The sequence below is a fragment of the Podarcis cretensis genome, assembly GCF_951804945.1.
Source record: "Podarcis cretensis genome assembly, chromosome: 3".
NCBI classification, from domain to species: Eukaryota; Metazoa; Chordata; class Lepidosauria; order Squamata; family Lacertidae; genus Podarcis; species Podarcis cretensis.
This window is the reverse complement of record NC_137172.1, coordinates 108733516-108758389: the sequence shown is the minus strand read 5'-3', so window position 1 is coordinate 108758389 and position 24874 is coordinate 108733516. Positions and strand designations below refer to the sequence as shown.

At 43.8% G+C, this 24874-nt stretch overlaps 1 protein-coding gene across 1 annotated transcript in view; it reads left to right on the top strand.

Annotated features, from left to right (window-relative positions):
• Window positions 1-24874, top strand: part of PCSK2 (proprotein convertase subtilisin/kexin type 2) — a 130987-nt gene that overhangs the window by 77806 nt on the left and 28307 nt on the right. The window contains exons 6-7 of the mRNA XM_079969865.1: window positions 19321-19397; window positions 24445-24533. Of these exons, the coding sequence (XP_079825991.1) occupies window positions 19321-19397; window positions 24445-24533 (166 nt within the window). The remainder of the gene's footprint in view (window positions 1-19320; window positions 19398-24444; window positions 24534-24874) is intronic.

Below are 24874 nucleotides of genomic sequence, written 5' to 3'. Positions count from 1 at the left end.
TGTGTGATATGAATGGGAAGAAATAAGGCGAGTGGAAGAAGACTGGAAAGCTTTGGTAGAAGAATAATTTGAAAATGTGAGGAATCTGAAAGAAACTTGGAAAACTGATGAGGGTCTCTCTCCTGGGGAGCCAGAGACACGTGTCCTCAATGGACCTGCAGTGATGGTAAAAGCTCATGAAAATAAAGAACATGGAAATAATTGATCATGTCCCAATTTGGAAAATAATATATTATTATTATTTATTTATTCCTCAATATTTATATACCACTTGGCTGTAACCAAACCTCAAAGCAGTTTTAGGAATCACTTTGGGTGAATGAATCTATTAACATAAAGACTTACAGCAGGCTTCCTCAACCTCGGCCCTGCAGATGTTTTGGGACTACAACTCCCATGATCCCTAGCTAGCAGGCCCAGTGGTCAGGGATGATGGGAATTGTAGTCTCAAAAACATCTGGAGGGGCAAGGTTGAGGAAGCCTGACTTACAGCATAAGATCACGACTGTTTCTGGATAAGAGGACAAGCAAGTTCTCAGTGGTACACTGAGATTACAACTCTCCATGCAAGAGCAAGGTACATTTAAGCCTCTAGATAACACTGCCATTGTTACAAGAGAAGGAAGAAGGATTCAGAGCCTTCTTTGCCTTGGAGGCTTCCTCCTGTCATGGGTGACGCTGTGGTCTAAACCACTGAGCCTCTTGGGCTTGCTGATCAGAAGGTTGGCGGTTTGAATCCCCATGACGGGGTGAGCTCCTGTTGCTCTGTCCCAGCTCCTGCCAACCCAGCAGTTCAAAAGCATACCAGTGCAAGTAGATAAATAGGTACATCTGCGGCAGGAAGGTAAATGGCGTTTCCATGAGCTCTTGTTTCCGTCACGGTGTCCCATTGTGCCAGAAGCGGTTTAGTCATGCTGGCCACATGAACCGGTAAGCTGTCTGTGGACAAACACTGGCTCCCTCGGCCTGAAAGTGAGATGAGCACCGCAACCCCATAGTCACCTTTGACTGGACTTAACCGTCCAGAGGTTCTTTACCTATTTTACTCTATTCCCATAATTGGTGGGTCTTTTACTGTCCTCTTAACTGGGGCTCAAATTTGTCACCATACTGAATTCACTTTTTAATAGCTTTTGTTATAAATGGAGCCTCAAGCTGCTGAACTGTAAGGAATTCAGCATCTTGTTGGTTTTGCCAGTTTATGAGAAGCAGCTCCCCCCTCAAAAGAAACAAAAGAAACCACCAGTAGTACAGTTAAAAAAACAATGCATTCTGAAAATTATTGTCCTCCATTTTCAAGGCGACATAAGGCACTCATTTCCATAAAAAGAGCTGAGAAAAAGAGGGGTGGAATTAGGTAAACAGATTATTTTGGATGTGGTTATTTCTGTATTGCAGGGGGTTATACTAGGTAACCAGCAGTGCCCCTTCTAGCTCTGAAATTCTATGCTCTATGCTTTAAGACTCTATGACTACTACATGGAATTACATCTATATAATTTTCTGAGCTATCACTATCAGTTTCTGCTTCTTCATATTTGCCATCATTAGGCCTATGTGAGACTCAGCAGAGATACCCTTTCTGTTGAAACAAGTTTACAGTATGCAACAATTCCACCATCATTTTTTTTTAGTGTCGGGGGAGGTCGTGTCTTTTAGATTGCAAGCCTGCCTGTGAGCACAGATTGGTTATTGATCTAATATGGGGTGGGGAGCTTGTGGTCCTCCAGATATTTTTAGGACTCCAGTTCCCACCAGTCTCAGCCAGTGTGGACTATGGTGAGGGATGATGGGAGCTGTAGTCCAACAACATTTGGGTGGCCACAAGCCTTTCCCCATCTGCTCTGGAAGCCTTTTTGGTGGAAGAAGGTATTAATGAATCCATGGCATGATTTGGCACAAAATAGCTGCAGATATAATCTCAGAAAGTGAATGAAATTGTGCATCAAAAAAGGAATATGGGTAGGGTTGCCAACAGATGCTAAGTCTACAGATGTTACAAGTAATCATACTCTCATACACGAAAAGTTGATTTCCTCAAATTAAGCTTCTGTTAAAAACAAAAGAGCACCCCAGACCAACACCTTCTTGTCAGTTGGCAATCTTCTGGCAATTAAAAAATAAATATTAAAATGGCATATAGATATTTATTGTGGGGGGACCATTTCTTCTTGCATAAAATATCAAGCAAGACCTTCTTGGCTCGATAGGTTTTACACTGTGAATGCCCTGATAACATTGGTAACAAGACTGAGGCACATAACAACCCGTTCCAAAGCCTTTTGAGCTAAAAGGGAGGGAGAGCAAAGCAAAAAAGAGTCATTCTGTGTCATTCTGCTTGCATTGCTAGGCTTCAGACCAAGCACACAATGAACGAGGTGTCTAGAGATGGATTCATCCCAGAGGGATGCAGGGCTTTTGTTTACTTCGGGAAATTAAGGCATACGGACATCACAAAAGAGTCCTTCAAAACAGTGTTGGAGTCTGAGTAATTGCAGGCAAGAGCAGAGGTATACCGAGCGAAGTCTGATTGCTTTAGATTGATGCCAGGGAAGAGATTGGAGGACCAGAGTAGTATATAGGCTTTGAAGAGGGTGATTGTTTTGATTTTAGATGTGGAGTCATATGTGGACTGGAATACAGCAGAGAACTATGCCAACTTGCAACAGTTCATTGCATACATACTTGCAGAATAATCACCTGTTGCATAGGAGCAATATCAAGATATTATCACGTTAGGGAAGGAAATATTATACCATGGGCTGGGCTTGAGGAGACTGGAGGTTGTGTCTAAATTTATCTGAAGAAGTAAAATGTAAGCCAAGGGTAAATGGGATAGGTAAAAAGGTAAAGGACCCCTGGGTGGTTAAGTCCAGTCAAAGGCGACTATGGGGTTATGCCACTCATTTCGCTTTCAGGCTGAGGGAGCCAGCGTTTGTCCACAGACAGCTTTCCGGGTCATGTGGCCAGCATGACTAAAACTGCTTCTGGCGCAATGGAAGCCGTGATGGAAGCCAGAGCGCACCGAAACGCTGTTTACCTTCCCACCACAGTGGTACCTATTTCTCTACTTGCACTGGTGTGCTTTTGAACTGTTAGGTTGGCAGGAGCTGGGACAGAGCAACAGGAGCTTGCTCCATTGCAGGAATTCGAACCGCCAACCTTCTGATCGGCAAGCGATCAATATATATAGAATAGATAAGAAACGTACCTAGAAAAGGGAGATGGTCTGTCATGATTAGGTTATGATAGATGGTCCAGCAGTTTGCAAAGTTTATTAATTCCCATATATAAGCCTCCCAAACTTGATGTCAGCTGCACAGTAGGGCTCTCTGCTGCAATGAGTCAGGCTGAGGATAGATGGAGTCATGCTTGCCATGATTTAACACAGCTCCGAAGTCGCCCCATGAGAAACCTTCTGTTGAGTGGGAAGAAAAGGCACACACAGCCAAGAGAAGAAAATTGGAAATAGAGCTGGTGAAATATTGTGCAGGATGGGTGACATTTAGAATTGCCCTTTTGAATTCCCTCTAGCAACACTGGAGGTGTGACGAGATGTATAATAGGTTGTTCTAAATAAAGATGACAGGAGAATGCTTTTAATTATACTCGGGAGATGCATAGAATGGAGTTCTTACAACAGGTACCAGTGGCTGAGAGCATTCAGTAGCCACTGGGATATATTCTATGTCTAGAAAAGCATAGCTCAGTGGTCGAAGGCATATTTTCCATGTTGAAAGTTCTGGCTCAAGTCCCTGAGATGTCTGGTCAAAATATCTCAGACAGTTGGGAAGGACCCCTATATGAGGCAATGTTACTGTCATGAAACTAGACATTATGGAGCTAGATGAACCTAAAGCCTGGCTTGGTGAAGGCAGGTGTTGTCAGTGTGGTAATCTACAATGTGGTGTAAGGCAGGGATTGCTCTATGGAGTGGTGTCCTCCTGCCAGCCCCAGTCAGCATGGCAAATGGCCAGGAATGGATTTGACAACACATGGAGAGCATATGTTGGTATCAGGAGCAGATCAGCATGAACTCGCAAGGTGTCAGTGAAATCGACTCTATTCAAAGAAACAAAACAGCTTAGGCCTAGTGAGCACAGCAACTCTTCCCAGTAGATCTTGCCCCAGTGAGACAGTTGTGAGGACTGAAGTCCTCCACCTTCCCACAGCTCTGTAAGTCTTCTCCTTCCCCAGCTCCTTTCCAAGCAATATGAGGCTCCTTCATCTTGCCTGCGTTTGCTCTGCCCTCTCCATACATCTGCAGTTTCTGGGAGACTGGGGGGTGGGGGAGCTGGTCACAGCAGAACAGGGAAACCCCCTGGCTTCTTCAGCAGCCTGCCTCATCTCTGCCTCTTTCCCCCACCCCAAACCTCCATTTCTGCCTCTAATTCTGGACTTCCTCTGCCTCAGACTAAACCCTGTTAGCTCTTCAGCTTCTGACACCTGCTCCTCCCAGTTGGCTTTTTCTTCTCCTCCCTCTGACCACTCATAGTTATCCCACCACCAATCCCCTAACTCTTAGCTTTCTTCCATGACAGTTGGCTACCCTTCATATAAGGCAACAACAACCACACATGGGTGCTGTTGCGCAACCACCATTCCAGAGCTGAAGGAGAGCAGAAGTTCTTTTGTTCTCTTTCTTTGGCATTTTTTGTCCAGCAAGGAGAGATGCCTAGCTGTTGGGAAAGACTTTTGGCTTTCCATTTATTGGGTGGCAATAGATGCATCTCAACTCGGATGTCAAAGGGCTTATCACTGTTGCTTGTATAAAGTGGAGATAGTCCAGGGAGGATGGACGGATTGGGAGGAAAGGAGAGGAAGAGGTGTCTGAAGTCCAGGGATATGAAATCATAGAAAGTGTGACAAAGTCTAGGTGCTCAGTCCCTGCTCCTGCCAACCTAGCAGTTCGAAAGCACGTCAAAGTGCAAGTAGATAAATAGATAAATAGTAGATAAGTAGATACCACTCCAGCGGGAAGGTAAACAGCATTTTTGTGTGCTGCTCTGGTTCGCCAGAAGTGGCTTAGTCATGCTGGCCACATGACCTGGAAGCTGTACACCAGCTCCCTCAGCCAGTAAAGCGAGATGAGTACTGCAACCCCAGAGTCATCCAAAACTGGACCTAAAGGTCAGAGGTCCCTTTACCTTTACCTTTACACATTTTAACAGGCTGTTTAGTCTGTTGTAGACAAGCTGCAAGCTGGGGTGTTATTTACACGATACTATTTTATTCAAACAAGGAAGCTTTCTCCCAAGGTTCTCAGCATACAGCTCCTAGATAGCAAAGGAAACTAAGAAATCATCAGTGGTTGAAGATCTCAGGAACTTCTCCACTGACTCTCAGTGCCTGATGACCCCAGGGTGAATGTGTAATAACCATTCAAACTTCTGAAGTGCTCAAAGTTTCTTGCTCAGCTCAGAGACAGGAACCTCTGAAACCTGAAGGTCTTTGATGCCACCTCCATATTCCATGGGAACCATTTCACAGTGCCTGAGAATGAACTAAGAGGCAATTCAGGACCAGAATAGCAGCTGACTGAATTTAGGTTACCCTAAATAGCAAGTCTCCATGCATCCTACCCAGTGAATAAGGACTCTTAGAGATGAATCTGCTGGTTCCCTGATGCTGAGGATACTCTGGCTATCACAGAGGTTTCATTTCTGAAGCAGATATTGCACCCCCCATTAGTGCAATTATACCAAGCCAACCATCTGTTCATGTCTATCCAACTTACATACTTCCCCCCAAGTATGTATGGATGGGGGTGGAAATGCATAAAACCGGAATCCAAACCTGTATAATAACTTCATTGAAACCTCGTTGTGACTTATAGAGTTGTAACCTGCTGCCTTAGACAGATGGCTTCTGTTCTGTCCTCTTATGTTTTTGAAGAACATAACAAAATGACCAGCACAATGCCTCAGAGGTTGGTAAAGAAATTGATCTTTTGCAAGTGGCATCTGGATCATTAATATTTAAATCAAGCCATTAACTTGTCACTTGGCTGTTAGGTTTAAATGCCAGTGTCCATTTTCTGCTGGAAAGGAATACTGCTGCCCCTGTATGGGTGGTTTCTAAGGTCTGGTATGCTTACGTTAGCATCATCATAATAGTTACTCTGCTTGTAGTACAGTGGTACCTCGGGTTACATATGCTTCAGGTTACATATGCTTCAGGTTACATACGTTTCAGGTTACAGACATCGCTAACCCAGAAATAGTACCTCAGGTTAAGAATTTTGCTTCAGGATGAGAACAGAAATCGGGCTCCAGCGGCATGGCGGCAGCAAGAGGCCCCATTAGCTAAGGTGGTGCTTCAGGTTAAGAACAGTTTCAGGTTAAGAACGGACCTCCGGAATGAATTAAGTACTTAACCTGAGGTACCACTGTATTACATTTTTCATGTTCATAAAGAAAGCCTCATGGTTTTGAGTTATAACTCTTGTTTTCTAATAGAGATTCCCAGGACCATGGTTAGAGGGTAAGTCCCCAAGATGTTTGTACTGGGCCCCAGAACTTCTGCCCCTTCTCCTCCTTACTATGTTTTTTAAAACTTCACTTGCAAGGTTGCTGGGCATGCTGAAAAATACGCACCACCTTAATTTGCTCAAAGATCTAAAGTTCTCCTTTCTACAAAGTAAGAGTAGAGATCTATTGATTGATTGGATAGATTTATATCCTACATTTCCTCCAAGATGGAGCAGAGGGATGGCTTTGTTTGACATAAGAAGTAATGTTCTTCTTCGAGACTAAAACTCTACGGAGCTTTGACTTTCAAAGAATTATTATTATTTTTCCCCATCAAGAGGATCATTCATTCTGAGCTGATAATTAAAATACGAAGCATAATGTATTCCACAGTTTGCTACACAGCTCAGACTACACACACAAAGCCGGTAATTTTGCCAGGCAAAACTTCTCCAGGATAAAAGACCTTCTGGAAGGAATAATAAAGCTATACCACAATGTGAGAGAAAAGTGTCTATTGAAAAGATGAATATGAGGAGAACAGCTGTGGATTTCGTGTTTACAAATTGTGGAAGGGAAAAAAACATGTAAGAGAGAGGGAGAAGTATTTGGGAGAGGACAATGATTGGAATCATGCTGATTAGTCTTTATCCCCATAGTTCTACTTCACATAGTGACTGGACCAGGAGCCTTCAACCAGTAAATTAAACTAGTAACTGAGTAACTAAGTCCAGAGTTTAGCCAGAGTATATTCTACTCTGAGTGGGGGTTTTGTTTTGTTTTGCATGTTTTAGCATAAGTCATACCTCGGGTTGAAGACGCTTCGAGTTGCGCTTCGCGGCAATCCGGAAGTAACGTTACTTCCGGGTTTCGCCGCTTGCGCATGCGCAGATGCTCAAAATGACATCACGTGCATGCGCAGAAGTGATGAAAAGCGATTCGCGCGTGCACAGACGTTCCATCACTAGTTACGTTTACCTCTAGATGCGAACGGGCTCCTGAACGGATCCAGAAGTACCACTGTATTCCAAGGAGATATTTCTGGCTGCCATTTTAGTGTCATTGAAATTCTACTCAATATTGATCCAGAGCAGATTCCAACGTATAGTTAGCAGAGTAAAAACTTAAACACATTGCAGGATTCCCAAAAAATAGACCAGAGGCAATTAATATTTCATCCAGCAGAACTTTACTGCTACTGAAGCAAATGAGCTTAATGGTGACAAATCCAATATGTTCAGGATTGGCACTGTCCATAAGAAATCTAGTTGTAGCAGACATAACTTAAACTTACAATAACTTATAACACTATAGCATACTATGTACAGAACACCACACCAGAAGGAAAAGAGATAGAAAGTGGATGTGAAACCCAGACTCCTTCTGGCCTATTTTTATAGTCAGCATGACCTTGACAGAAGAGATAAGAGAACCAGTTTAAGCCAGCTGTACTCAGCTTCTCTGAAGGAATAACCCAAATATCATGAACCTTCTGCTTGTTTCTTTCACACAGAGAAGCTTCCAGAAACTTCCAGAACCCTCTTGAATTAAGTAGGATAGGAGAGATCTCTATGCATCAGATCAATACTTTCTGCACTTATACCAGTAGTGGAGGACCTATGATCCTCTAGATGTTTTTAGGACTTCAGCTCTTGACAGCCTCAACCAGCATGACCAATAGTCAGGAATAATGGGGAGTTTGGGAATCCAAAGGGTACATAATTATAATTTGTTCTGTTTTTATCTTTGCTTTGCTATTTGTATGAAAATGGGGAAAGCCGTGGAAGGGAAATTTTGGTTGACCTTAGAAAAATGTTTAAGAATGAGCGATGATGTATAAATATTGATGTTTAAGTTTGGATAACCAAAAATTGGTTTTTAAAATGGTTTAAATTAAATGAAAATAAGGTTTGCAAAAATAAATTGAGAATATGGAAGAAAGAGGAAAAGTGAAATAACAACATGTTAAAATAAATTATTAAGTTAAAGTTGAGAAATAAGCAATAAGGGCTTGCTGAGCTAACAATTTAAACAAGAAGGGGAGGTGTGAGGAGGTCTGAGAAACAAGTTAAATTAAAATAAGTAATTTAAATTTTATGTGTTTTTAATTGTTTGTAAGTTTTGGATTTTTGTATTTTTTGTTACTTTTTGTCTATTTTTGTTTTTGTCTTGTTTTTAAAAATGCTAATAAATATTCATTAAAAAAAAAAAGTCAGGAATAATGGGAGTTTTAGTCCAGCAACTTCTGGAGGGTCACAGACACAGGTTCCTCATCCATGACACATACCATTAAACAGAGAGATTGGATTTCCCACTGGATGGTGGGTTTTATCTTGGAAGAGCACTAGTAGGCTCTTATAACAGAATTTACCATGAACTGACACTTTGATTTGTACATTTGCAAGGGGGATGTGAACAAGAACAGACTTCTAGCAATGCTTCATGTTTACAAAAATTAACAATATATTTTTTAAAAAACCAGTAGCTTGTAAAATAGGCTATAGGCAATATTTTACCCCCTCTGGAGAGGAATGCCTGACACTTACTCATGGGTGTGTTCACCAGTGATTGGGAATCTCCCACAGCTTCGTATGAAAAGCATCTGACACAAATGCAGGCAAAATAGCACATGCATTCAAGCACCAGGATTTAAAATCAGGGGAGGGGGGCACAGAAGGGGGCAGTGGTGGACCTACACTTTTAGGGGCCTAAAGCTTGAACTGTAATGGTAACCACTGTTATCTTTTTCAGTGGGGTTGTTCCATGACAGATCAACACTTTAAAACAAAACAACAACTACTGCAACTCAGATTTTGGTTAAAATTGATGCACTGGATTATCTCACATGTCAAAGTGTGCATAAAAATTTCCTGTGCTTTATAGTTTTCGAGTTGTGCAACTCAAATTGAGTCTACTAGATCCATTTTTTTAAAAAAAAGAAATGTGGATTATAGTCACTTCTGGGGCTCCTCTGGGATCGGTGACCCTGAAACTTAAGCTTCATTAGTTACACAGTAGATCCTGAAAGGGGGAAGGTGAAAAGTATATTGGTATATTTTATGCTAAAACTGCCACCCTAAACATTTCCCCCCCCCTGAAAAAAGTCATATATTTATCAATTTAGGTATGTTGTGTGTGTGTACACTAATCAAATTCAAATGACAGTAAGGAAAAAGGCTTTCAAACTAGGTACAGTGGTACCTTGGTTTTCAAACTTAATCCATTCCGGAAGTCAGTTCCAAAACCAAGGGGTTCCAAAACCAAGGCACGATTTCCCATAGAAAGTAATGCAAGACAGATTAATCCATTCCAGACTTTTAAAAACAACCCCTAAAACAGCAATTTAACATGAATTTTACTATCTAACGAGACCATTGAGCCATAAAATGAAAGCAATAAACAATGTACTGTACTATAAAATAAATAAGACAATTTTGTAGATGATAAAAATAAAATTATTATTTTTTCTTACCTGCACTGATGATAGTCATTGTTTGGATGGGGGGCTTTTATCCATTTCTGCAGTCACACAATCAATCAGTAGCTGAACTGGGTTCCACACAGTCTCAAAAACAAATTAACCGAAAAAGCCTCCAAAAAAAAAGCAAAATAAATAGCAAAAACAAAAGCGCCAAACTTAATCCATTCCAGAAGTCTGTTTGACTTCCGAAATGTTCAAAAACCATGGTGCAGCTTCTGATTGCTGCAGGCACCACAGAAATAATAGCCAACAACCACATCAGACATTGGGCTTCCGAAAAACATTAGAAAACACTTACTTATGAGTTTTCGGTGTTTGGGAACCAAGGTGTTTGAGAACCAAGGTACCACTGTAGAGTTACAAACATTTCCTTGACATACAAATCAGACAATCAAAACAAGTGATTCAGGAAGCAGCACAGGCAGGACCAGGAATGTAGACTCTCAGCACAAGGAAAGTACCGTATTTTTCCATGTATAAGACTAGGGGTTTTTTTTACCAAAAAAAAATGGTTTAGAATCAGGGCACATCTTATACATGGGTAGTCCTAAGGGGTGTTTTCTTAATTTGGAGTCCCCCAAAATAGGAGGTGTCTTATACATGGGGGTGTCTTATACACGAAAAATACGGTAAGAGCAACCTGAGATACCTGGGGCCTGTGCATGTTTTGTATCTGAATAGCCATCTCTGGCAGAACAGATTGTCACTCGCTGAGAGGGAATGGAGACATTTGTAGATCTAAAGAAGCTGAATGCACCACTCTTTACGCACTTTTGCAAAATGATTGACAAAGGTCTCAAGGTCGAGGGCTTTTAATAGTTCCTTTTCAATTACCAGTACTGTATAGAAATGTTACTTAGGGCTTCATCACTCCTCCTCAAGCAGGTCTTAATTTGCCAGCTGCAGACATGAAAATGCTCATTCCTTCCCAGCATTTGACGGAGGTGTTGTGATAGCCAAATTTATATTTGAGGAACTCTAAATACACCAGAAATAATCAAATAACCAGCCTTTGGCAATCTTTATAAAATAATAATAATAATAATAATAATTTATTAATACCCCACCCACTCTGGGCAGCTCCCAACAGAATATTAAAAACACAATAAAACATCAAACATTAAAAACTTCCCTAAACAGGGTTGCCTTCAGATGTCTTCTAAAAAGCAGATAGTTGTTTATTGCCTTGACATCTGATGGGAGGGCGTTCCATAGGGCAGGCACCACTACCGAGAAGGCCCTCTGCCTGGTTCCTTGTAACTTCACTTCTCGCAGTGAGGGAGCTGGACCTCAGTGTCTGGGCTCAATGATGGGGGTTTTCTGTTGGCAGACAGAAAAACACACACATCTGTGCACATCAATACAAAATAGACGCAGCGTATGCTAAAATAAAAGGGACAATCATCAGTGGGTACCATACAGTCTGGCCTCAGTCTACATGTGCCACTTTGATAGGGTTTTTGCTGCCGCTGCAGTATCTGCACATTTCTTATCCATATGATGGATGAGTTTTCTTAACGTCTCCCCAGAAGAGGAGCTGAACGATGCTCAAATCAGTTGCAGAAACCACTGTATCTGATTAACGTAATTCTGGAGCTCTTATTGAGTCAGCTAATGATAGCAGGGATTCCATCAATTTACACATTCAGTAAATTGCTGGTAAAATGTTGGCCGCAGTCTTGCCGACAGCATCTCGTCGAAGAAATAGAAATGATAATGTGCTCTCGGTAGCAAGGAAACAATGCTAAATGAATGTCCGTTCTGGACCATGCTGCTGCTCGCATTTGAATTTCTTACTTTGTTCTTACATCTGTATCAGATGTGGGGAACATTTGGTCTGGATGTTGCTGAAATCAGTGATGTAGCGTGGGTTGTCAACACCCGGGGCAAGGCAAGTAATTTGCGCCCCCTAATCCGGGGCAAGGCAAGTAATTTGCGCCCCTAACCGCTAACCTGCCACCGCTGCCAGCTTCTTCTTGCTGCTGCCTGGGCTGGGGTATTTATGGTAAGGTAGCCACGGCGGCGGCGGCGGCGGGTCCGTGTCAGGTGATCTGAGGCGAGTTGCCGCTGGCGCTGCCGCCCAAACGACGCCACTTGCCCGGAGGAGGAGGAGGGCAGAGAGGCGAGGAAAATGCAACATGGCCCAGCAGCTGCAGCAGCAGCGGCGGTGGCGGGGCTGTGAGGAGAGGCTGCCTGGCACGCCCTCCGTGGCCCTGACGAGCGGGGACCGCGGCGAGCGCTGAGAGCCGCTGCCTGCTGGACGTCTTCAGCCCGGACGCATGCACAGCTTGTTGGTTCCGCGAGACATGGGGCTCTGCTACAGCCTGCGCCCGAGGCTCTTCGGCGACTCCAGAGGCGGCGAGCCCCCCCCCATGTTGCGCCCGGTGCGGCCAGCCCCCCTTGCACCCCCCACGCTACGCCACTGGCTGAAATACAAGTCCCATTTGCCCTACCAAGGATGGCCAGTGGTCAGGAATGATGGGAGTGAGAGTTCACCAACCTCTGTAAGGGCCCAATGTTTCCCACGCCTGATTTATATCCTGCCTTTCTTCCATCACTGAATCTATCTTAGGCAGTGAGCATGTGATTTTCAGACAGTCACTCATCCAAGGAACTGACCAGACCTACAGCTAACAAAGCAGTGGACTCATGTACCTTCAGGTCATACCTTTTGTGGGGAGGTGGTTTTGGTGGTGGTGAGGCAATTCCAGGGATGGATAAGGACCCAGGGTTTTGTTTTTTTGTAAGGGCAGTTGAAAAACTGGAGGGATCTGCTCTGAGCTTTCAGGAAACAGCAGGTATGCACTGCAGCAGCCTAAGTAAATGCATACAGTATTGGCAGCCCTGAACCAGCTGCATAACTGAACCAGCTTGCAAAGAAATTGGCATGGAGAACATTCTGCAATTAGAATGAATAAGTGGAGATCTCACAGCGAGTACTTAACAATAGACCCCTTCATTTTTACCCTCAGTCCTCCTTTCTGTTCTGAAAAGTCATGTTTCCAGATTAGTCAGGGTCACATTAAAAATCAGAGCTTGGCAGTCGGCTTTTGTCTTTTAGTTTATTTTGAGTTTTGTGAAAAACAAGCAACGAGGGTTGCAAATCTTGTTAACTTCAGGAAGATTCTGAAAATGTTGGTGATGGATGAGTATGCCATTAAGTTCTCTAGCAGTTGTTGTTGATGATGCCTTTCCAACTCCAGGATTTCCCCCTCACCTCCCACAGTTACCGCTCCAATATTATTATACTGTTGGTGTTTAACACAAAATGCCAATTGGAAGCAATTGACTTTTGAGGCTGGTGGGCACATGTGGAATTCTAAAAAAGTGGTGTGGGAGCCAGTCACAAAGTGGCTGCCACAGGGCATGGAAAAGGAAGAATGCAGAAATCAGAGAAGTCACTATGATGCCACACAGTGGTTGTTGTTGTTTAGTCGTTTAGTCGTGTCCGACTCTTTGTGACCCCAAGGACCAGAGCACGCCAGGCACTCCTGTCTTCCACTGCCTCCCGCAGTTTGGTCAGACTCATGTTTGTAGCTTCGAGAACACTGTCTAACCATCTCGTCCTCTGTCGTCCCCTTCTCCTTGTGCCCTCCATCTTTCCCAACATCAGGGTCTTTTCCAGGAAGTCTTCTCTTCTCATGAGGTGGCCAAAGTATTGGAGCCTCAGCTTCACGATCTGTCCTTCCAGTGAGCACTCAGGGCTAATTTCCTTAAGAATGGATGCGTTTGATCTTCTTGCAGTCCATGGGACTCTCAAGTGTCTCCTCCAGCACCATAATCCAAAAGCATCAATTCTTCGACGATCAGCCTTCTTTATGGTCCAACCACACAGTGGTACTTCATATCATATACATGGAAACAAGACTATTTGAACCACAAAAGGAAATTTCAAAATCATGATTTGTAACCATACTTATATTTACATCCCCTAAAATAACCCATGCAACCCACTCAGCACCTCAGTTGTTTTGGAATGGTTATTGTTAACTGTTTCGTTCAAGGTATGCAATGTAAACTAAGTACAGTGGTACCTTGGTTCTCAAACTTAATTCATTCTGGAAGTCCTTTCCAAAACCAAAGCGTTCAAAACTATGACACCCTTTCCCATAGAAATTAATGCAAAATGGATTAATTCATTCCAGACTTTTACAAACAACCCCTAAAACAGCAGTTTAACATTTTTACTATCTAACGAGACCATTGCTCCATAAAATGAAAGCAGTCAACAATGTACTGCAGTCACTCACTCAATCAATCAATCAATCAATCAGTCAGGAGCCGAACTGGGTTCCACACAGTCACACACAAAAAAGAGCAGCAGAAACAAAAATGCAAAATAAATGGCAAAAACTGACAGATCTCAGTGAAGGACTCAAAACGGAAGTGTAACACTCAAAATGGAACACATTCAACTTCTGAAAAATGTTCGCAAACTGGAACACTTACCTCCAGGTTTGCAGTGTTTGGGTTCCAAATTGTTTGAGTACCAAGGCATTTGAGAACCAAGGTGCCACTGTAAATACATTAAAACTAAAACTAAAATAGAATATGTATCTTCTTGTACCATTTGCATGATTTTTACATGACATTCTCCCGAGCCGCCATCAAATTGCAGATCACATCTGTCTCCGTGGAGTGGCCTATAAAAATTACAGATCCATTATTGCCAGTGACACAAAATATGAACTTGGAATGAATCCAAGTGCCATGGTGACCATGGCAAGCGAGTAATAGGCAGTCTCTACTTTGCAATCCATGGAAGCTAATCTCAGCTTTTATTTAATGGTGGCTTGGGAGTCATGCCTTGTCAAACATGATGAGGATCCAAGCCTTGGACCCATGTTTTTGTGTGATGGTGGCACTGCCCTCCCTTGTGCCCCCGAAAGGCACTGCCACTTTCACACATCTCCTTTTCCCACCTTTCTATTCCTAATCAGCACATCCATTCCAGCTCATTGTCTCCTTTTCTCCACCTAGAATTAAGCAGTGAAGGTACAGCAGCCTATCAGAAGTGTAGGGGTTGTGTCTAAATTTTGTGAGGAGGTCAGAGAGTGAGGAGAAACTGCTCTGGGCATGGAGAATATGTTTGTTTGTTTGTTCGTTTGTATGTTTGTGTGGCCTGCATATATCCATTTGTTGTTGTTGTTTCATTGGGTTCACAATCTCTTGTGGGGCCCATGGAAGCCCTTGGTGGGCTGTTGGTACCATGTTGCAGTAACCCAGGAATCTTCTTTGGTGATCACTCGTAGCCATGAACATGGTTATAACAGTGAGTCCATAAGTGACTGTGGAGGCCAGTTCTGGATCCACACATCTTTCCACAGTGGGGACATAAGTTTCCTGGCGGGAGTTGATCACGATGAGTGTTTGCCAAGCGTGTCTTCCTCTTAGCATGTTTCTCTCTTTCGTCTTGAGTTTGAGCGTCTTCAAAGTCCATGACACCTTTGGTAAAGACTGTTCTCCAAATTGTGCACTTGCAGGCCAGTGTTTCCCAATTGTCGGTGTTTATACTACATTTTTTTAGATTTGCGTTGAGAGAGCCTTTAAACCTCTTTTGTTGACCACCAGCATTATGCTTTCCATTTTTAAAGTTTGGAATAGTGTACAGTCGTACCTTCATTTTCGAACAGCTTAGTTCTCAAACGTTTTGGCTTCCAAACATTACAAACCCAGAAGTGACTGTTCCGGTTTGCGAACTATTTTTGGAAGCCGAACGTCCAACAGGTCTTCTGCGGCTTCTGATTGGCTGCTGGAGCTTCCTGAACCAATCAGAAGCTGCACTTTGGTTTTCAAATGTTTTGGGAGTCAAACAGACTTCCGGAATGGATTCCATTTAACTTCCAAGGTATGACTGTAGGAAGATGATAATCAGGCATCCAAACAACATGACCAGTCCAACAAAGTTGATGCTGGAGAATCATTGCTTCAACACTGGTGATCTTTGCTTCTTCCAGTACACTGGCATTTGTTCGCCTGTCTTCCCAAGTGATGTTTCTCCCTTTCGTCCTGAGTTTGAGCATCTTCAAAGTCCAGGAATAGGCATCTGGGGGCTATACAGTCCAGCGGTTTGATATTTTAGGACATACATCCAGATCAAGCAGAAGACATTTGCGTGGACAGGCAGAGTGCCCCAAACCCTGGGTGGCCCCCTGTGGAATAATGACCCAAGACAACGTGCTATGGGATTAAAAGTGGCCACAACTTTATTATGTTTCAGATGTGGGTAGACCTTGGCTCAGGCATTGGGCATTTATCCCTCCCAGTTCCCCGCCGGCGATCTGGGGAACATCAGGGTTATCCAGTGTGTGTGTGGGGGGGGGGTGGGCTGGCTCTGGAGAACATATGTTCAAGCAGAGAGAGCCCGCCCCCGTTATGCTGCTGTCGCAGGGGAGAGCAATGACAACCTCTAGGCGTAGAGCCAAAGCCTCCCCTAAAACAACCCCTTTAACGGGGAACCCTGGTATCGCTGCCACAAAGAGGAGGGGGCGTGGGTCACCACTGCACGCCCTCCCCCATTTAGGGAAGGATTCTGCCTAAGGCCTGATACCGCCAAAGTTGTGATGTTTTGCTACGGGAAAGGCAAACCTGCCAATGCAGGCGAATTCCTTTCTGGCCCTTCAATAGCGACCTTGACGTAACAGCGCCCGCGTACCTGTGGAGAAAAGGTTAACCTGCAAAAGAAGTCTTAACTGAGGGTGGGTAGGGCGGGAGAAACTCTGGAGCCAACTGAGATTCCCAGGTGAGATCCTCCCCCTATTGTGTGGGCAGGTGGTCCCTCCCCCTACCTGGCCTGCTCACCTTGGCAACGCTTCCCCAGGAGGGATTGGGCAACTGGCTGAGGTAGGCGGAGACCTCCAGGTATCCCATCTGGGGAAGGCGAAGCCAAACCTGTGCTAATGGTGCTGCATAGGGTCCAGGGGCTGTGTGCGACCACGCAAAGGACGCCCCCCATTTAATGTGGGGAGTGGTCATTATGCAATAATGCATCAAATGCAGAGGAATCCTTGGAAGGTTTATTTACACTCAGAAGTCCCAAGTTGAGCATGCAGTTTTAAGCAAATCTCAAAGGCTTAACATAGAGTATGGGTAGGGAACCTGTGGCCCTCCATAACAGTGACTGATGTGGTGGGAAATGCCAAAACATTGTCCTCTTGACATTGGGGTTACTGGGGCTTACCTATACGGTGGAAGGGGGGCGGTCACTCATGAAGACACACACATGAAGCCAGTCTGATATTCCTGCCAGTGTAGTCACATAACCCTGCCCTTGCTCCTGCTCTGCCCTACCCTTGCCCCATTCCAGATCCTCCAGATGTTGGCTCATCATCTCAGACCATTGGACATGCTGTCTGGGAGTGATGGGAGTTGAGGTCCAACAACATCTGGGGTAGCCACAGGTTTTCCACCACTGCAATAGGTCTCATCAAATGTGGACGGTGATGCAAAGGGACCTCAACAGAAACAATGGGTGCAATACATCTTGGAAGAGGTACAGCTGAAGGTGATGTGTTAGGCAAGGAGTCTGGCATTTGGTGAAAATCTGTTATTTGTTAAGAGAATGAGATTTCGGTAAATTAGAGGCTGGATTTAATTTCCTCTCAAATCTGCTCAAATCCTTCCTATGAATAATACATGGGGTTCTTTTAATTCTTCATTCAGAAACACTTCTCCCGCTGGAGAAAGCAAATGTATAAATTTAATTATCCACATTTGGTCATTTGTTTTGTCTGTGTCATTACTGCCACAGTGGAGAAGCATCTGGGCTTACTGGTCACACCATGGCACAATATTTTCATAAAAGGGTAGGGGAAGCTCTGATCTTCTTTTGGCAAGGTTGCTTCTCAAGAGCAGTGCAAAAGGAGGATGCAAAGATCGGCATCCTTCGCTGCCCCAGGCAAAAGAAGGCAGCAGGTCTAAAAGACAGCTACTTCAGACATATTTAAACAGCAGAAGGATATTCTTTCTGTCTAATCTTTTCGGTCTAATTGGAAGCTGCCTTAAAGCAGATCAGATGAGATTAGTATTGTCTGCTCTGACTAGCAGTAACCGTCCATGATCTCAGATAGAGATGGCGGAGATTGATCCCTGGACCTACTACTACTGCTGCTGCTACTACTACTACTAATTTATTTATACCCTGCTCATCTGGCTGGGTTTCCCCAGCCACTCTGGGTGGCTCCCAACAAATATTAAAAACACAATAAAATATCAAACTTTAAAAACTTCCCCAAAAAGGGCTGCCTTCAGATGTCTTCTAAAAGTCAGTTGTTTATTTGCTTGACATCCGATGGGAGGGTGTTCCACAGGGTGGGCGCCACCACCGAGAAGGCCCTCTGCCTGGTTCCCTGTAATCTCACTTCTCGCAGTGAGGGAACCACCAGAAGGCCCTCGGAGCTGGACCTCAGTGTCTGGGCTGAACAATGGAGGTAGAGATGCTCCTTCAGGTATACTGGACCAAGGCCGTTTAGGGCTTTAAAGGTCAGCACCAACACTTTGAATTGTGCTTGGAAACATACCAGGAGCCAATGTAGGTCTTTCAGGACTGGTGTTATATGGTTTCGGCAGTCGCTCCCAGTCACCAGTCTAGCTGCCGCAGTCTGGATTAGTTGTAGTTTTCGGGTCACCTTCTAAGGTACATCCAGTCATAATGTTGTTCTTGTTTAGTCATTTAGTCGTGTCCGACTCTTCGTGACCCCATGGACCAGAGCACGCCAGGCACTTCTGTCTTCCACTGCCTCCCTCAATTTGGTCAAACTCATCCTGGCAGCTTCGGGAACACTATCCAACCATCTCGTCCTCTGTCATCCCCTTCTCCTTGTGCCCTCCATCTTTCCCAACATCAGGGTCTTTAATAATAATCCTTCCAGTCATAATAATCCTTCCAGCCATAATAATCCATCCAGTCATAATAATAATCCTTTATACAAAAACTGCAATATCAATAACTTCTATTCATGTTGACACATTAAAGCTACAAGTGAGGAACTCCAACTATATCTTTGTTCTTCCTGTGTGTGGCAATTATTCTGTCTGTGGTGTTTTTTCCTGTCCTTGTAAGATGTTATGTCTTTCTTTCCCCCAGTTGTTGCTGTTATCCATCATGCCTTGGGCAAAGCTGATATCCCATTGTTGTTCCAGAAATTTCTGTTTCAAATATGTTTTTTAAGTTTTTAATTTTTTTTTAAAAAAACACATTAATTGTATTTTCCCCTGACATATGTGTTTGGCACTCTGGCCTTTTTTGTGTGAAGGAAGTGTGGGATATAAATTTAAAGGAAAAGATAATAAATGAATAAACATGGCTGATGTGCATTAATTTTTCTATATATCTATTAACGCTTATTTGTCCAACTTTTTGTTTTCCAGAATGCTCAAGCCAGCTATGATTTCAGCAGCAATGACCCCTATCCGTATCCCCGCTATACAGATGATTGGTTTAACAGGTGAGAAGCTCATCTAACCCTTTTCCTTGTTGGGAATTTACAAACTTTCCTTGTAGCATCTCTGATCCAATTCAATCTTTTGCCAGTTTGCTTGGTCCACATCTTCAAATGAAACAACCTGATTTTCACTCCCTGTTGTAATAAGCTGATCAGAATGTAATTATTGTTTGGTTTGTGCAAGTCACCAAATTTTGCTGTATCATTCTTGGTTTTTTATTTTTTAAAAAATGTATCTAAAAGTACGTATTTTGGATGGCATGTGCATTTTATGGAAAATACATTTTAAAATAATGCACTTTTGGAGCATTTTCTTTCTTTCAAGATTGCAGTTGCTGTGGCAACTGGACTTAAACGAATGCAGATTCAAAATGGTGCTGAAGGTGTTCCAAGCAAACTCCCAGTTCTCACGATTCTTCCCTTCCAAAAAGAAAAGGAGGATGCGGAAGATCAAGAGCATGAAATGGTTGCACAATTGGGCACCCATGTGGAGAGCGCATGTCTAATGTGACATTATTGGCATGATGAAAGTTCTTCTGCACAATGACCTTTGCTGTCTTAGAGAACGAGTGAAGAACCAGGCTTCTCTCAGCCAAAGTTAAGCACTGTTCAGGCACATAGGCACATTAATTTCTGGCCAAAAGGTTTGTGCAAATGCTCAACTCTCTCAGTGGAATTATTTTTAATGCTTCACTTTGGCTGGAGTGTGTCCAAAGTAAGGAAAGGGAAATGTTTCTGCTCACATTTTGATGCAAACGGACCTCGTTCATAAACTGAAATGCAACTATAATAATAATAATTTATTATTTATACCCCGCCCATCTGGCTGGGCTTCCCCAGCCACTCTGGGCGGCTTCCAAAAAAATATTAAAATACTGTAATACATCAAACATTAAAAGCTTCCCTAAACAGGGCAGCCTTCAGATGTCTTCTACAAGTCTGGTAGTTGTTGTTCTCTTTGACATCTGGTGGTACGGCGTTCCACAGGGAGGGCGCCACTACCGAGAAGGCCCTCTGCCTGGTTCCCTGTAACTTGGCTTCTCGCAGTGAGGGAACCGCCAGAAGGCCCTCGGTGCTGGACCTCAGTGTCCAGGTAGAACGATGGGGGTGGAGACGCTCCTTCAGATATACTGGACCGAGGCCGTTTAGGGCTTTAAAGGTCAGCCCCAACACTTTGAATTGTGCTTGGAAACGTACTGGGACCCATTGTAGGTCTTTTAAGACCGGTGTTATGAGGTCTCAGAGGCCACTCCCAATCACCAGTCTAGCTGCTGCATTCTGGATTAGTTGTAGTTTCTGGGTCACCTTCAAAGGTAGCCCCACGTAGATTGCATTGCAGTAGTCCAAGCGGGAGATAGCCAGAACATGCACCACTTTGGTGAGGCAGTCCGCAGGCTGATAGGGTCTCAGCCTACGTACCAGATGGAGCTGGTAAACAGCTGCCCTGGACACAGATTTGACCTGTGCCTCCATGGACAGCTGTGAGTCCAAAATGACTCCCAGGCTGCGCACCTGGTCCTTCAGGGGCACAGTTACCCCATTCAGGACCAGGGAAACCTCCACACCTGCCCACCTCCTGTTCCCCAAAAACAGTACTTCTGTCTTGTCAGGATTCAACCTCAATCTGTTAGCCGCCATCCATCCTCCAACTCTATCCTTCAGAATCGCCACTTCTCCGAATTTTGTGATCTTCGGGAGATGTTTGTGACAGATTTCCCAACACAGTTCATTCCCAGGGTGACATGTTGCATTTCCATGTACATATGTACATTCACAGCTCCCTGCAGTTGCTCTTGAGAATGACTGATGTGTCGGCACATTCTCATTAGTACTTGTGCCATTTCTGCCAGAAGCATAGGATAACATGGAAGTTTTCATATATTTGCAGATGAGATGACACCTGACATTTAGCTAATGTGCTGTAATTAATTAGTGAAGAGTTGCACAACTCTGGGACTTCAAAGATCATTGGGCTTCTGCATTTCTATTATATGCCCTAATTCAGCAAATTAGATGTCTAGGAGAGAAGTCTGGAACAGCACAGCACTTACGCTTAGTTACTGATTACCATTTTAGTTCAGAAGCTCATATTCATCTAGCAATGAGACAGATTTTGGCTTGGACTAGGTTTCTGCATGCCATTACCGAATAGGGGCTCATCAAGACTTGCACTTGTCCCGTGCATAGAAAGCATGGGTCCAAGTAGTTTTTTTTTTCTTGTTCCACATTTTCTAAGCACAGGTGTGAATGGTTTCCCCCAGGAAAACCTGCTCTTTAGTGATAAATCAGAGCAAACAGCAATCTGCTAAAAACCCTGATTGTCATTTGCTCCAATTCAGCAGTAAAAATCAGGTTTTCCCAAGGAAAACGGTGGGCAAAGACAAATCTGGATGAGCCCTAGACTGATCCAGTACATTATATATATATATATATATATATATATATATATATATATGCTTCGTTTAAACAAAACAAGAAATAAAAGCATACAGAAGTATTATCCATAAAGACAAAAAAAGTGAAAAAATAAAAATAAATAGGTAAGACTTATTACATTACATTACGTTACAGGTATATTCTTCTTGGATTTCTATCGACTTTCTGTCACCTCACCATGTGTCCAGCACATGATTATAACAGCAGATTCCTCATGCCACATGACAATCTGTTTTGATCATTTCAAAATACAGCAGACATGTGGCATGTTTGCAGGAGCAGCTCACCTGCTGGGGCATCACTGCCACTTACAGGGGGGATGGCAAGGTGGCAGCAAGGCTGGGCACTGTGCAGGTGCGCCAGTGGGAGATTGGCTCTGCTGGTGTGCTGGCAGAGTCCCAAATTTGCCACCATCTCGCTCCTCCTGTTAAAGGCAACGATGCCACTGCTGGCTGGCTGTTGTTGTGGTTCCATGCCGCCAGGCAAGCTACCTCAGTCTGTTTGAGAAACACAGGTTAAAAGGCCCTTTGGGCATGCGGAATGATCTGCGTGGCCCTTTAGCTCTTAGCCTTTGTTTACAGCCTGCCTTTTCTGTACAAAGCACAGAATTGCTCATATGGAGCTCCTAACAAATTTCTGTTCAGGTGCTGAGCCAGCCCTTGCCCAATTGAGTAGGTGGAATCAGAAAGTGTGGGAAAGGATGGGCAAGCATTTCACCAGTCTAACTTGTTCTGCACCTGACCCCCTTGTGGGATGCAGGTGGCGCTGTGGTCTAAACCACTGAGCCTCATGGGCTTGCTGATGAGAAGGTCAGCAGTTTGAATCCATGCGACAGGGTGAGATCCCGTTGCTCTGTCCCAGTTCCTGCCAACCTAGCAGTTCGAAAGCACACCAGTGCAAGTAGATAAATAGGTACAGCTTTGGCGGGAAGGAAAAAAGTGTTTCCGTGCACTCTGGCACTCGTTGCGCCAGAAGTGCCAGAAGCAGTTTAGTAATGCTGGCCATATTATTATTATTATTATTATTATTATTATTATTTCAACTTCTACACAGCCTTATACCCGGAGGTCTCAGGGTGGTTCACAACAAGGCCACAACATATAAAATCAAACCAAAAGCAGTAACCCAATAACCCCCTCCCCAACAAACCCCCACCACATTCTAAAAGGGTGTTGGATGTCCATAAGATCAGCCAAAGGCCTGGTTAAAAATGAAAGTTTTTTCCTGGAGCCTAAGGGTGTATAATGAAGGCACCAGGCAAACTTCCCAGGGGAGAGCATTCCACAGATGGGGAGCCACTGCAGAGAAGGCCTAGTCTCATGTTGCCACCTTCGGGATCTCTCAAGGAGGAGGCACACAAGGAGGGCCTCAGAAGATGATCTCAGGGTCCAGGGAGGTTCATATGGAAAGAGGTGGTCCTTGAGGACCTTGACCCGGAAAGCTGTCTGTGGACAAACGCCAGCTCCCTCGGCCTGAAAGTGAGATGAGCGCCACAACCCCATAGTCGCCTTTGACTAGACTTAACTGCCCAGTTGTCCTTTACCTTTTTACCTATCCCATTTACCCTTGGCTTACATTTAACTTCTTCAGATAAAGTTAGACACAACCTCCAGTCTCCTCAAGCCCAGCCCATGTCAAGGAAATAAACAACTATCTGACTTTTAGAAAACATCTGAAGGAAACCCTGTAGCGGAGAATTTTTAATGTCCATCGTTTTACCATTTTTATGTGCTGTAAGCCACCCAGAGTGGCTGAGGAAACCCAGCCAGATGGGTGGGATAATAATAATAATAATAATAATAATAATAATAATAGTTTATTTAGGAAAGTAATGGGGAAGTGTACTGAAAAATGTGGGATGAAGGAATAATTAACAAGAAGATATGCAAACACCCCACAAGAAAATCAGCGTGAACTCTCATTGTCATACAACTGCCCTGTAAACCTATCAGAATTAATGTTTGATTAAGACTGGATGTAGCCTAACCTTGCCGTAAATTTTGTGCATACTGAATAGATGGCTCGTCTGGGGGAGATGAGGATCATCTGAGACGTCAGCAGCCTTCCTGCCCTAGGATCTATAGAAGATGATTGGCAATAGTATAACCTGTGTTATGCATAACAGGCAGTCCACAGATGCTGGACCGCAGATGCCTAGCAACATAGAAGCCTCTCCAACAGTTCTTTAATAGAGTTACCATAAAGCGCGGTGCTGTCAGGGGAAATTTCTCCTGCAAAACAAAATAGGAAAAAGCTGGTTTGGCCCTTAACCCCGTTGCTTCGTTGGAAGGTGAAAAAGCACATACATTTCCTAGAAACCAAAGCAGAGTAAAACAAAGCAAGCAGCCAGAAACAGACAAGTGTACTTGTTTCATTACTGTAGCAAAGTTTTCATTATAGAATGGGTGAGATGCAGTGGGGTCAGTTTGCAAGTGCCCTCACTGTGCTCAGTCCAAATGTGCATCATGATCTCTGGGCTCCAGGAAACACAACAAAAAGGTCATTTTCTTGATTGTTGTTTGATTTAAAAAGCTTTACCCAGTGCCTTTGCAAGCTTTTGTGGATTCTGATGCTAATACGAAGCCTTGACTGGAATCTCTGTCTTTCTCCACAGTCATGGAACCAGATGTGCTGGGGAAGTATCTGCTGCAGCAAACAACAATATCTGTGGTGTTGGAGTGGCATATAATTCAAAAGTGGCAGGTATGGGATAAATCAGGGAACACACAATTGAGGTTGCTCTCAGAGGCAAAACTGCCATTTTATCTAAAAACGGGCCAAGGAGCCTCTTCTGAGGTGTGGCGATCAAACCAAGGGCATGAAAGGAACTACAGGATGGGAGGTGATGGTGTCTTCAGAATTGGGTGGAAAGTGAGAAAAGTGCTTAGCACTCACAATATGTGAGAGGAGGAGGAAGGTGCAAGAGGGTACCATTGGGGGCGGCTTGTGTGTACAAAAAGGAGCGGGAGGGGGGCATGGATGTGAAAGTGAAAACAGGGCTGCAAAGCAGAACTAAACAATAGAAAAGAGAACTGTTTTCAGAA